The sequence below is a fragment of the Muscardinus avellanarius genome, assembly GCF_963383645.1.
Source record: "Muscardinus avellanarius genome assembly, chromosome: 6".
Lineage (NCBI taxonomy): Eukaryota > Metazoa > Chordata > Mammalia > Rodentia > Gliridae > Muscardinus > Muscardinus avellanarius.
The window spans coordinates 86,996,301-87,009,931 of NC_137791.1; the positions used below are offsets into that span (position 1 = coordinate 86,996,301).

The following is a 13,631-nucleotide window of genomic DNA, read 5'->3' on the forward strand; positions in this document are numbered from 1 at the left end:
CAGGACATTGAAATCATAAACACTGATATAAAAGTAGTTGCAGGATGTTCTAATCCAAAATTCTCAGGAATTTAGGTGAATGGACAGATTAAAATAACTGGCAACAAAAGAAAAATATTAGCTAGTAAATTTTAGCAAGGTACATTTTACTGGGAGAATAGAGAATACATGTTCTGGGAGAAGTATTTAAGAGTGAGGGCTCCTATTACTTTCTGGCACACAGTTGAGTGGATTTGTCATGAATAATAAAAAATGGGATTAAAAAGATAAAAGTAAGTTTTATATTGAAGCAAGAGAATGATGATTTTTTTTTTTAGTGGGATTTGATGATTTAGAAGTTTATAAAGATATAGCCAGGCGTGGTGGCTCATGCTTGTAATCCCCGCACTTGGGTGGCAGAGACAGTGGATCGCGCAGGTTCAAAGCCAGCTGCACTGGCTTAAGAGACCCTATTTCCAAAAAGAAAAAAGTATAAAATAGGTCTGGAAGTGTATCCCGGAATTAGAAGGGCTTCCAGGAACCCCAGTACCACCAATAAATAAATAAATAAATGGATTATTAGAAATAAGTACCTTACTATCTGGGTATGGTGGTGCAAATCTGTAATCTCAGTACTTAGGAGGCTGAGACAGGAGGATCACAGGTTCACAGCAAGCCTCAGGTACTTAATGAGGCTCTCCACAATTTAGTGAGACCATTTCAAAATAAAGAATAAAAAAATAGGGCTGCGGGTGTAGCTCAGAGGTAGAATGCCCCTGGATTTAATCTCTAATACCACACAAAAGAAAAAAATAAGTACCTTTTGAAAGATGGTATGGTAGAGAAAGAGAACACACTTGAAACTTAACCAGCAGGAGATTTTCTTCTTGGCAAGAGAAGAAAAGCCATCAGAAGTTGACAAAAGTGCTGGAGCCAGCTGGCAAAATTACAGACTCTGAAGAGAGGCATGAGGATGAAGAATTCATCTCTTAAGAATTTGATAACCAAGAATTATTTAATTCTAAAGTGGGGGTCCACCAGCCTACTATCTCTACTGGCCGCCCCCCGCTCCTGGGTCAATATTTCTACTGGTCGACAATGGGTTCACTTCTCTTGAGGTATTTATAGAGTTTCAGGTCAATTAACATCCCCATGCTATCACCACTGGAGTACAAGAGAGACTAATCCAAAGCACATACATTATAGGTAGGTTAATCAGTACCCTTGTGCCATCACCACCTGATCTTCTCTCAGACCTTTTACTTTGAACTTTTCATGACGCCAAACCTTGTTGACTCTGGGCAAAAGACAATCAGCTGAGTCAGAAATATTCTTTTAAGGGAAAACTTTAATGGCCCCTCACACAAAAGAAGTTGAAACATGATGAAAATGGACACAACATAGAAAGATGACTGAAAAGAAGTCCATGCATCTCATCTGATGAGAGGAGAGTGGAGGTAGGCACCATCTTGGCCATCCTGCACCAGGGCCGGTGGCTGCTGGGATCAGATGCTCTCAGTGACCAACTCCAGCAAAGAAGCAGAATATTTTAGAGCCAGTGAATAAATTCAGAAAACTATCATCAAAAACAATAATATTCTTCTCTCCTAACTTAAATTATCTCAAGATGGATACTCCCCAGACTGCAGCACCAAACAGCCTAGTGAATTCCTATGGCTACAGTTAAACTCGGACTAAGAAAGGAAGGAGCTTTCTGCAAGGTGCATAGTGATTACAACTCCCCTCTTAAAACCACTGTGAAACTACAGACCAAGAAGCCAAATTGCCCAGCAAACTCCTGTGGCTGCAGCTGACCACATCGTCCTATAGTGACCTAAGTGACACTAATCAATATCTTTAGTGTACACATTGTCCCACCAGAAGCTAGCAAAGCTACAGAAACTTGCTTGGCAAGAACAGACCAGAGGGTTTTATAAATGGTTATGGGCTATATTTGGTCATAGTAAAAATGTGAATTAATGAACAGTCTCGAGGAGTGGGAGGGATCTAGGGTTTACAGTTTGCCACACCCTTGCGGTAACTCTAGCATTCACCACTGGACTATCAGCAGTGATATCTGTGGGGTAAAACAACTTAGCCAACTATGTGGCAGGCTAAAAAGGCTATAAACTCATTATGGACAGTATTTGAGTATAACAAGCACCAAGGCTGGAAGCCAACAAGATCTCACATGATTATAGCTTCCCATAGCTGGAGAGGTGTTCCTGGGGCTAAATAATTGAGTCACACAAGCTGAGGCTCAGAACAGTGCAATCTCTACTTGCAAGAGTTTGGGCCCCGAAAGCAGGGAGACTAAGCATCAGAAGGTATGTGATTTTAGCTATAGGCTGAGAATCCTGGGAATGAAACACTCTCTGTTAGCAAAAGTTAATCCTGGGGATCACACACTAGTGAATAGCAAATCTCCAGTGACTGCAACCAGCAGAATAACAGTAGTTTCCCTGGAACATTAAAGCTCAGCCAACTAGGCCACAATCTCAGAACACAGTAATTTCTCGCTCTGCTAAGTTTATGCTCAGTGACTACAGAGACCACAGAACAGTGGTCATCAGGGTTGCACAGGTTTACAATCAGCAGAGCAGAGGTGGTTTTTGTGGGGGAGTAAATCCCAACTATCAGTCCACAGCCTCTGAACAGAACATCATAGTCTCTTTCTCTACAGTGTTTGGGCCTGGAAAGCACTGTGGCATGCATCTGATCAGAGACTCTGTTTGCCTAAGAAATATACCTTGTTAAAGAGATTCTGTGAAACACTCAAAAGTTTGATTATGAGACAGATTTGCTGAGGCATGTGACTATTATAAAAGGATAACAAAGAGACAGAGTACTGTTACACAAAGAAGAGGATACCAAGACAACAGAAATACAAACCTGAGAATTTTCAAAATTAGATTAATTTTAAGTAAGATTAGAAGCTCTCAGTTTTAAATAAACATATTTAAGTTTTTATTGAAAAATAGCTTACATAAAATTCTCAAGTTACGGGTAACATAAATTTGCATGTGTCTGTAACCTGTACATATCTATGCAGGTTCTATCAAGATTCAAAAGTGGAAAATTGCCAACAAGAAAATTCCCCTATGATTTCTTCCAGTCACTCTCCATCACTGCAGGTCAACACCTTGCAAAACGTAACCACGCTTTTCATTTTTTGACAATGGATAATTATTGTATTCACTTTATAAAATCTAATCTTTCTCCAATAAAAACTATTATATTTTAAACTATGTTTACAATATTTTTCTAATAAGTATTACTTTTCATTCAATAGGTCCAAAATGGTACCCCTCTCGAGTTGGACTACAGCTAGAAAACGGTAAAACCTGATTGTTACTGATTCGTTTACATACCTTAGGATCACTTTTCTATCACTGACAGCTAATATTTATTACTCAGTGTATATATGTAAATAGTATCTTTTTGAAACCCCCAAAAGGCTGTTTCACTTTTATAAATGAAGAACTGAAGGAGTTTCAATTTTTTTACATATTTTGTCTCTGCTTATCAGAGGCGAGATTTAAGCTGACATTTTTCTGTTTCTGAAGCTTTAGCTACTACAGTATTTTCATTCTACTGACTCTTAATATATTTACTGACTCCTTAATTTTGAACACAACACTTAACACTTTTTCTTCTTATTTATTTATGTGGTATTTGCTGTCATAAAGCAGAACAAGTTAGACAAGGGGGGAAAACTAATGAACTTGGGGCTGCGTATAATATCTACAATTAAAGATCAAGTTTCTCAGAATTTTAAACACTATTTTAAAAAATAATTAAGAGATTGCATTTTTTTCTGGTGTTAATATTGAACCAAGGGGCATTCAAGTGCTGGGTAAGAGAGCATCCCTTGAGTTCTATTAGGAAAGAAAAAAAGAAAGAAGGAAGGAAGAAAGGAAGGAAGGAAGGAAGGAAGGAAGGAAGGAAGGAAGGAAGGAGAAAAGAAAAAAGAAAGAAAAAAGTTGAATCACTTTCTAGGCATAGTGACACCTGCCTATAATCTCAGTTCTTAGGTAGTGGGGGTGGGTGAGAAAGGAAGATCTCAGGTTCAAGTCCAGTGTAGAAACTTAATGAGATACGGTTTGAAAATAATAGACCTGAGAATGTAACTCATTGGTAGAAGGATCCTGAGTTCTATACACAATACCAGTGTGGGGAAGGAACAAATTGCAATCTATTAATTTTTATTAAATAATATATTTTTAAAGTTTCAGTGGTTTTGCTAATATACAGGATATTTCTTCTCTATTACTGATAATTAAAAATGCTGATTTTCTTATATGTATCAAAGATGCTGTTTGTTCTCATTGATTTCTTAAACATTTCATCTTTATTTGAGACTTGCAGTTGGAAGACATATAAATTAATGATACTCTTAGAACTCATACATTTAAATGGATCAAACATTTTTGCTCAGATATTTAAGACAAATTTCCAAATACTAGAATTTAAGAAAGCAATGATATTTTCTCGCTTATTTTTATTTACTCAAAGCCTAGTATGCACGTAAAATAAAATAACTGAATCACTTTCCTAAATTGGCTTTAATAGGAAAAAGACTCACTCAGAATGTTCTAGAAAAGTGTCAAATGTAATTTCAATTTGAAGTAAAATGTAAAGGACTAAAGAATTTGTTAGTTCAGGTTTTTAGTCAATTTCAAATTTTACTATTTTTTCACATTTATTTACCTGGTTGAGTATAGCAGTATGTGATCTGAGTAAAGTATAAATATTCAATATATTCTTGGGGTGGAATATTATGACATGTTTAGAAAGAGTCAATAAATTTACTGAAAGATTCAGAGTATGATGTGAAAAAGTTTACTCTGGTTTTCTCAAAATTTCAAAGTTGACTTTTTAAAATTCTTGTTGTTTCTTTTGTATTATTTAAATTGTTTTATTTTTAAATTTTAAATTTATTTATTTATTTATTTATTTATTTATTTATTTATTTATTGTGTGGTACTGGGGTGGAACCCAGAGGCTTTCTACCTCCGAGCTATACTCCCAGACCTATTTTTATATTTTTATTTGGAAACAGGGTCTCACTAAGTGTCTGAGAGTCTCACTAAGTAGCTGAGGCTGGCTTTGAACCTGTGAGATCCTCCTTTTTAGTCTCCCAAGCACGGGGATTACAAGCATGTGCCACCATGCCCGGCTGTACTTTTTTTTAGTGGAGCATTGTACTCATACACCTTAATGACTACAAGATAGTAGAGGCATACATACATGCATCACTCGTTTAGCCCTTTGACGATTCCTACACTATTCCCTGTTCCCTTCCTCTTTCTTATGTTGGCCTTAGTGATTAAATTGGTATGCTTGTGAAAGTACATCATGTTCATTAGGGAATTTTCCTCTTGACTTTTCTACTTATCTATTGATAGGTCTTCTTTTTTAAGGTTGAAATAGTGAACTTATATCATTTTAGGTGCTATATCATAATGTTTTTAATACATAAATATTGCCATAAGTTACCAGCTTTACAAATCAAAAGTATAACTAATACTACCAAAGGAAAAAATGATAATAAAAAGCAGATTCAGAAGAGTTATAATGAATATCATCAAAATGGCCATTTTTCCAAAGTAATCTACAAGTTCAATGCAATATTTATTAAATTACCAAAGTCATTCTTTACAAATATAGGAAAATCAGTTGTTAAATTCATTTGGGACAACAAATAATGCATTAAATTACTCAGGCCCAACATCTAAGATCCCCTGCTTGATCAGTTTTTATTCTTTTCAATAATCATCTTTCTTGCCTTTTTCCCATTCTTCACAGGGCATCTAGACAGGTCTTTAGAAAATCATGTCACTCCACTTATACTTTGTAGTAATCTTAAGAATTTATCTACCAACAAGTAATTTAGTTCTAATAAAACAATTTGGAGAATAGTTGAAATTTCTGTTTACTAACACCTAAAATCTAACTGTCTAAAATTTTTGTGCCCTATTAAATTTGGTACTAATATTATAATTTCTCATAAATACAAGAAAAGTAGGTAGTGGCAGACTGTATTTTGGTTGGATAGCATGGAGAAATACTTGGACCTTTGCAAAGTATCTACATATATTTCATAAAATCTATACATTTTAATTTGATTTATCATATAGTGTAATGCCTATTTAAATTAATCTTATGGTACAGTGTCTTAATATTAAGAAATTCTTGTCATATGACATAAATTGCATTTAATCATTTTGTGGTTATTTTTATTTTAGATGGGCCTTATTTGAAGGACTACATCACTATTCAAAGTATTGCAGCTTCCTCAATTGTCACACTCTATTTTACAGACTTAGGTCAACAAGTCAGATGGACCACAGTAAGTGTCAATTTGAAATCCAATACATATTTCATTTAATTTATGTAATGTGTTGACAGATTTTTATATAAATTAATTTACAATGAAACAAAATAGTGTAGTGATTATTTTATTCTACATTCTTTATATAATCAGTGGCCAAATTTCCATTAAAAATTGGAGCAAAAAAATACAATGGATGAATAGTAAAAATAAATTTCTTTTGATGTCAGTTTATCTTCTAACTGGAATTCAAGGAATATCAGAGACCCTCTTGACAATGAAAAAAGGAAGGATAAAATACTCAGTAAAAAGAGAAGGTTCTAAGGAAGAGGGAGGCCATTTAGAAACTCTGAGAATGAAAAAACAAAACTTCTTTAGGCCAGGTCCAGAGACGCACACTTGTAATCTCAGTATTTGGAAGGCTGAGACAGGAGGATCACAGTTTAATGGACAACCTCAGCTACTTAGTGGGGCACTCCACAACTTAGGGAGGGCTTGTTTCAAAAAAGCACAGATGAAATGGAAGGGTAGGAGACGAGAAAGGCTGAGGTTGACTAAAGGAGGAGCTACATCCACATATGTGTAAAAGTATGAGTGTAGCATGGTTAACCTGTACAGTCATTGTTGGGAGTCGGGGAAGGGAAAGTGGTGTGGGAGGGGACCAAGCATAATCTGAATGTATGCCATTTTCAAAATTATCTACATAAAAACATAAAAAAAACTTCACACACACACACAAAGAAATAAAGAAGAAATAGGGCTAGGGGTGTAGCTTGGATGTAGGTAGAATGATCCTGCATTCTAAACACAGTAAAGGAAAAAAAAAAAAAAAAAAACACCTCTTAGTTTATAGGGCTGTTCTATTGGCTCTGCCAGAGGACAGTAAGAGCTCTCTAAGTGGCCAAAACTGAATTTAATGGCATGAAGGGGATGAGAATTATACTGAAAGACATGAAGACCTCAGAAGCAGTTCAAATACTTGATACTAGTTCACAGATACTAGAGAAAATGCTTAAGATTTTTAGTAAAGAGGCAATGAAATCTAATATTTTAAATAATGTACACAGTATAGTGTATTTGATTTTTTAAACTTAATTTTTCCCCAAAGGACATTTTTATGTAAATTATATAAATTTTTGAAGTTGTTGCTTCTAATTTCAAACCTTTCCATATTTGTAATGAGACTCCTTTGAATATTTGCTAGTCTGAATGAGGTTTCTTTTTGCTAACATTAACAATCGATATTGTCACTAAAAATTTTTTTTTGAGTTTTCCCTTTAATTAATAAGTTTAAAAAATTATTACAAATGACAGTTAATTTATGCACTATTTAATTCTCTAAAACATAAGTTTATATTTACATTTACAAATCTAGTGTTACGACATCTGTCATTTTTTAACAATCTTAAAATTTTTAGTGTTGTTTTTTTTTTTCTTTGTATTTAGATCATTCTAAGCGGGCATGGTGGCACACTTGTAATCCTAGTACTTGGGAGGCTGACAGGAGGATCTAGGTTTTTGGACAGCCTCAACTACTTAGTAAGGCCCTCCAAAACTTAGTGAGACACTGTTTCAAAATAAACTCCAGAGAATGGAGGGAAAACTTCAGCAAAGCTGAAATGGAAGGGTAGGAGATGAAGAAGGCTGAGGTCAATTAATGGAGGAGCTACATCTGAATATGTGTAAAAGTATGAATGTAGCATGGCCAATCTGGACACTCATTGTTGGGAAGGGGAAGGAAACTGAGGGGGAAGAAGGTACCAAGCACAGTCTGAATGTACGCCATTTTCATTATGATCCACATAAAAATAAAAAATAAATTAAATTAAAAAATAATAAAAAATCAGGCTGGAGGTATAGCTTGAAGGTAGAGTGAACCTAGGTTCAACCTTTAGCACCACACATAAAAAAGATAATTCTACTTTAATTTTTGTGGTTGTTAAATTGTTTTAGTTTACAAACCAAGCTTAGCTTTAGAATATGTATTTGCCCACATTTATGATGAAAATGGAATTATGCTTACAGAAATTATGTGAGGGCAAGCATTAACTAGGATTTCATTAAAATTTTTCAGCTACATCATTTGGATAAGCAGTGATTAGATAAAACACTAAAGTGGAATTCTATGACAACTGTACTAGAAAATTATACCTTATTTGAGAGGAAAGTCATCTACGTGTCAGAGAACTCTGGAAATAGGCTGGATATTTTTAAATGAATCCTATAGTTCACATATACTTTTGCCGCAAAAGAGTCAGTCCTATTAAGTGCTAAAAATATGCACATTACATTGGTATTACACCTACTTTATCTTTCTAAATTTTACAAAAAAAGGTATAATTTATCATGTAAAGCAGTCTTATAATTTATAAAATATTAAAATATGCTCCTTCAATAAAACTCGTTGTAGGTATTTTTGAAACACTCTAATCTTAACAAAGTTTAAAATAAGATTTTAATAATATTTTTACCTAGTATGAATGTTTCTAAAATATTAAAAATTTCTCCTTTACTAACAGACTGAATATATGTTTAAAAATGATAATGCAATAATTATTATGGAACACACCAATAATTATAGATCTTAGTTTTCACCATTTTTACATTAACTCATTGAAATGTATGTATTTTTTGTCTTGTTGAGAATGCCATAGATACAGAATCAAGCAGTCTCTTGGAACTGACATTTAATTTTCTCTAATTATTGTGCCTTTGAGATCCATCTGATTGTTACATGTATCAATATTTTATTCCTTTATATTGGTGAGTACTATTTGGTTATGTGGATATAAGATCATTTAACTATTTACCCTCTGAAATACAATTGGGTAGTTTTCAATAATTTGCTCTTATAAAAAAAGCTGTTCTAAGTACCTGTGTGCAGGCATTATATAAATAATTTTTAATTATTTGACACATACTTTTGAGTTTGAATTCTTTTGAATTCAAAATACAAGTCCTTTGTTTAATATGAGGTTTGTAAATACTTTCTCTCCATCTTTAGAAAATCATATTCTGAACAGGAGCTGTATTGTGCAAAAGTTTTCATTTAATGTAGTAATATTTATCAATATTGTCTTTTACAGATTATACTTGTAAATAGAATCCTTCACCTAGCCCTCGGTCCTGGAGTCTCTTCTCTGATTTTTCTTCTAGTATTATAATAGTTTATCATTTATATTATAACAACAGTCTGTTTGTTTTATTGTAAATAATTATGAACTTTGTCAGAACACTTTCATGTATTTTTTCAAGATTTTTAGGTGTCTGAAAAGTTCAACCTTGACTACTATTTCTTTTTTAAGATATTTTATTGATGCCTTATAATTATACATTATAGGTAAATAGGAGAATATGTGTAGGTTATATATAAATATTATATAAATATTATGCCCTTTTATATAAGAGATTGAGCAGTCATGCATTTTGGTATCTGCACCAGTCCTGGAGTTGATCCTTCACAGAAACCTATGCAGATGACTTTACCAAGCTAAAGATTCTACAGGTTCCAACAACTTTAATTTTACCTTTTATTTTTAATAGAAGAATTCAATTTCCATTATCTGTCATAATATTGTTGGGCTACCTGGTCCTTGTTTTTTATACTGAAACTATTTTATTACTACTTTCTGAATTTAATAAAACTTTAATTTTCTTATATTTGTAGTCAAATGAGTGTTTTGAAAAATGCATTGTTCAAAAATTATTATTCTCTAGGACTTTCAAGATATATATTTAATATCAGGATACTATTCTATCCTCCATGTTTCAGCATGGGCAGTATTTGTGATAAAATATTAGGCCTACTAAAATATATTTGCGTAGGCTGGCAAGCCCTTTGAATTCTTAAGAGACACAAAGATAAGAATATAGTTTAATTTCCTCTGATTGAAAGAAACTTCATATCTCTGATAGAATGTTATTAACTTAATAAATACTCATATGTGGTCCAGGATTTTTATTTTTCACATCATTTTTATTGATATATTTCTAAAGACTTTACTTAAATTTGTCTTTATCAGATTAGGTGATGTTAAAACATAACTTTTTCTTTTCTTGCACCAAAATAATTACCTACATTATTCTAGAGTATTGATTAGACCCTGTTATTAGATATCAGTAGAGGTAAAATTCTCCCTATGTCTGAATAATCAAGTATTTCAGTCATGAATTAATATAGTCTCTCAGGTTAAGTTGATTTTATCATATATTAGTCAGATATTTTTATCCTCACAGTTATTTATTGGCTTACGCATTGATATCTATTGCTAAAAACAAAATAATAACTGAAAAAAATCTACATATATGAGTGATAATGTATATATATGTATTGTGTACTTTATTACATAAATTTAAATTATATATTTATATGTTTATATACATATATAATCACACAGACATATATATGTATATGTGTGTATACACATAATACATTAAAATTTCTACTAGTATTGTGAACATGATTCCCAATCATTGTCTGACTATATATTTAAAAAAAAACATGCAGATTCAATTTATTTTCAGAAAATGATATAAAAAGACCAAAAGTTTTAATTGAAGTCAAATTTTTAATTGTCATATCTGCACCCTTTCTTTTCTTTTCAATACTCAGAAGTAAATTGTTTTACATTCTCTGAGTATTCTAGAGTAACTTTAACCTGGTTATGGCATCAAAAGAAAATGAAATAATGGAAAGTAATCTGATTCTTTAAACTATTAGGAAACCAGGTAGCTTACTAAACCTTTCATAATCACATAATCACATAATCTTCTTTTCAGTTATTTGCCCAAATTTTATCAGTGTCTCTCTAGATCAGGCATCTCTCATTACTTTTATTATTCCTGGCTCTACCATTCAGAAGTTAATTATTTTAGCTGCCTGACTAGACTCATTAGAATTAAGGTGTGAAATTTCCAATATAGAAAACTGAATTATTTCAATTTGGATTAAGGTTAAATCATCTTAGCTCAACATGTCAGGGTCACAAAGGGAAAAGAAAAAAGAAAAGAAAAAAGGAAAAGAAAAATAAAACATGGATACTTTATCTCATTCCATTCAGTGATAGGGACATTCCATATAGAGATAGTATGTATTAGGTTGAGGAAACAAACAAGCAAATACATTTAAAATAGTTGGTTTAGTAAAATAATATCTCTCATTTATTATTTCAAAATATTTTGCTAGGTTTAATGCTTATTTTTATGTTAAATTTTTATAGTATTACCCATTTTCTTAACTCTTGGCTGGTTTTTCAGAGGAACAACTTTCACTCACTTGTGCAATTTGTAAAGTAGATGGTAATGGATATAAGTGAACCTGGTAAATATCTATAAATATTTATTTCTAATGTGGATCCCATTCTTATTTTCAGATATTTTTGGCTGAATACACAGGACCTCTGCTAATATATCTCTTCTTTTATTTGAGGATCTCATATATATATGACATGAAAGAGAGCTCTAGAAGATTACGTCACCCAGTGGTTCAGTAAGTGGTATTATCTAGTTCATACAGATTTAGATGAACTAAATATAGATGCTCCTTTGTTTATGATGGTGTTGTAATGTAATAACCTATTTTTAATTGAAAATATAAGTTTAACACATTTAATATACCAGACTTATTCAATATCAGTTACGCTACATGTACACTATAGATTATAAGTTGTTTGACATTAAGATCTTGGGGCTGACTGGGGCCTGTGGCTTAGTGTTGCTACACAGCATTATTGGTGTGTTGCTACACAGCATTACCACATACCCATCGCCCAGGAAAATAACTAAATTAAACATTTGGAATATGATTTGTAGTGTATGTATATGGAATTTATAGTAAGGTTAAACATCATACGTCAAGCTATCATTTGTTGAAGACCTTCTATAGAGAACAGTTATTATGGTAATGTCAGTTGATGTAAACTCAATTAAAGTGCATCCCTTTGTAGAAAACTAAATTTAAGGTAATTATAAATACTGAGTACAAATCAGCTTGTCAATTTATAATTAGGGAACTATTATGTTAGCTAAGACAGGAATAATTTAAGTAATAATAAACAAAATAAGCCAGATAAATTGAAAAATTCAGGAACATAAAAAACTTAAATCTGAAAGGCTGAGAGGCTATATTTTATCTGAAAATATAAATACCACCCTAAAACCATTGGCAACATTCTAGAGGAAAGAATGCTGACTTAACAAGTATGATTAACAAGCTTTATATATTACCTTTAATAAGACAAAATCCAAAATTAAATATGTACATTAATACATTACATTAAAATACATTACATTAAAACACATTACATTAAAAAGAGAAAAGTGTAAGGATGTATTAGAACAGACTATAACTATGGCAGTTAGAATATTAGAGAAATAATCTGTCTCACTAAAAAATAACATAACAAATACCAAATAAAATAACATAACAAATTAAAGAAAATTATTAAAATGCCATAACTGGAATTTAGGGTTAGAAATCTGTTAAAAGAAAACAGTGAAAAAATTTATACACTAACTCTGTAATCCCAGTATTTAGGAGACTGAGACAAAAGGAATGCAGATTTGATTCAGAATGCAGTAACTTAGAAAGACCCCATTTCAGCAACAACTACAACAACAACAAAAATAAAACAAAGACGGGCTAGAGATGTAGTTCAGAGGTAGAAAGAGATATTACCATGTTTTTCTTTGATTTTCTTAAAATGATGAGTCAATTTTTAAGTAGTGAATTTGAGGAATTGTTATGTAGAAATCTGTGGTGCAGAACAGTTTAGTGTGTTGTAAGAACAGCAAGTGCATAGCAGAGGCAGAGAGCCATGGTAATATTGGAGCTCAGTGAAGATGCTTTTGCCTAGAAGTGCTCACAATAGTAATATTTTATTTACTTAAATTAAAAAGATTGCCCAATTTGTTCAAAAAGAGCCTGGAATGGAGAAACTGGAAGGAGAATTAATAGCACTCATTTTTAGAGCAAATATGTAACATATAAGATATATAACACAGCATGGGAAAAGCAGTTCTTCAGTCAAAGAATTAACTGAAAATGGTTCCTATTCTTAAACATAAAGCACGTCTTCTAATATCACAGGGATAAGGATATTTTTGCCATAGTTTTCTAAAGTAACAACTATGTTAAGTATATATTACATCGTTTCAAAACACATACACTCAAGCTGCTTTTAAAATTTAGGCATCTAAACTGGGCATGGTGGCACATCCTTGGCTGAGACAGTAGCTGTGGCCAGCTTTAGCTACTTAGTGAGGTCCTTGGCAACTTAGTGAGAACTGTTTCAAAAGAAAAAAAGAAAAAAAATTGGGC

General features: G+C 32.4%; 1 protein-coding gene across 1 annotated transcript in view; it reads left to right on the plus strand.

Moving 5' to 3' along the window:
• Window positions 1–13,631, plus strand: part of TECRL (trans-2,3-enoyl-CoA reductase like) — a gene marked incomplete at both ends in the record, with an annotated part of 73,579 nt that overhangs the window by 47,574 nt on the left and 12,374 nt on the right. Inside the window, 3 exons of the mRNA XM_080697647.1 lie at window positions 3,272–3,316; window positions 6,228–6,331; window positions 11,686–11,801. Coding sequence (XP_080553773.1) covers window positions 3,272–3,316; window positions 6,228–6,331; window positions 11,686–11,801 — 265 coding nt within the window. The remainder of the gene's footprint in view (window positions 1–3,271; window positions 3,317–6,227; window positions 6,332–11,685; window positions 11,802–13,631) is intronic.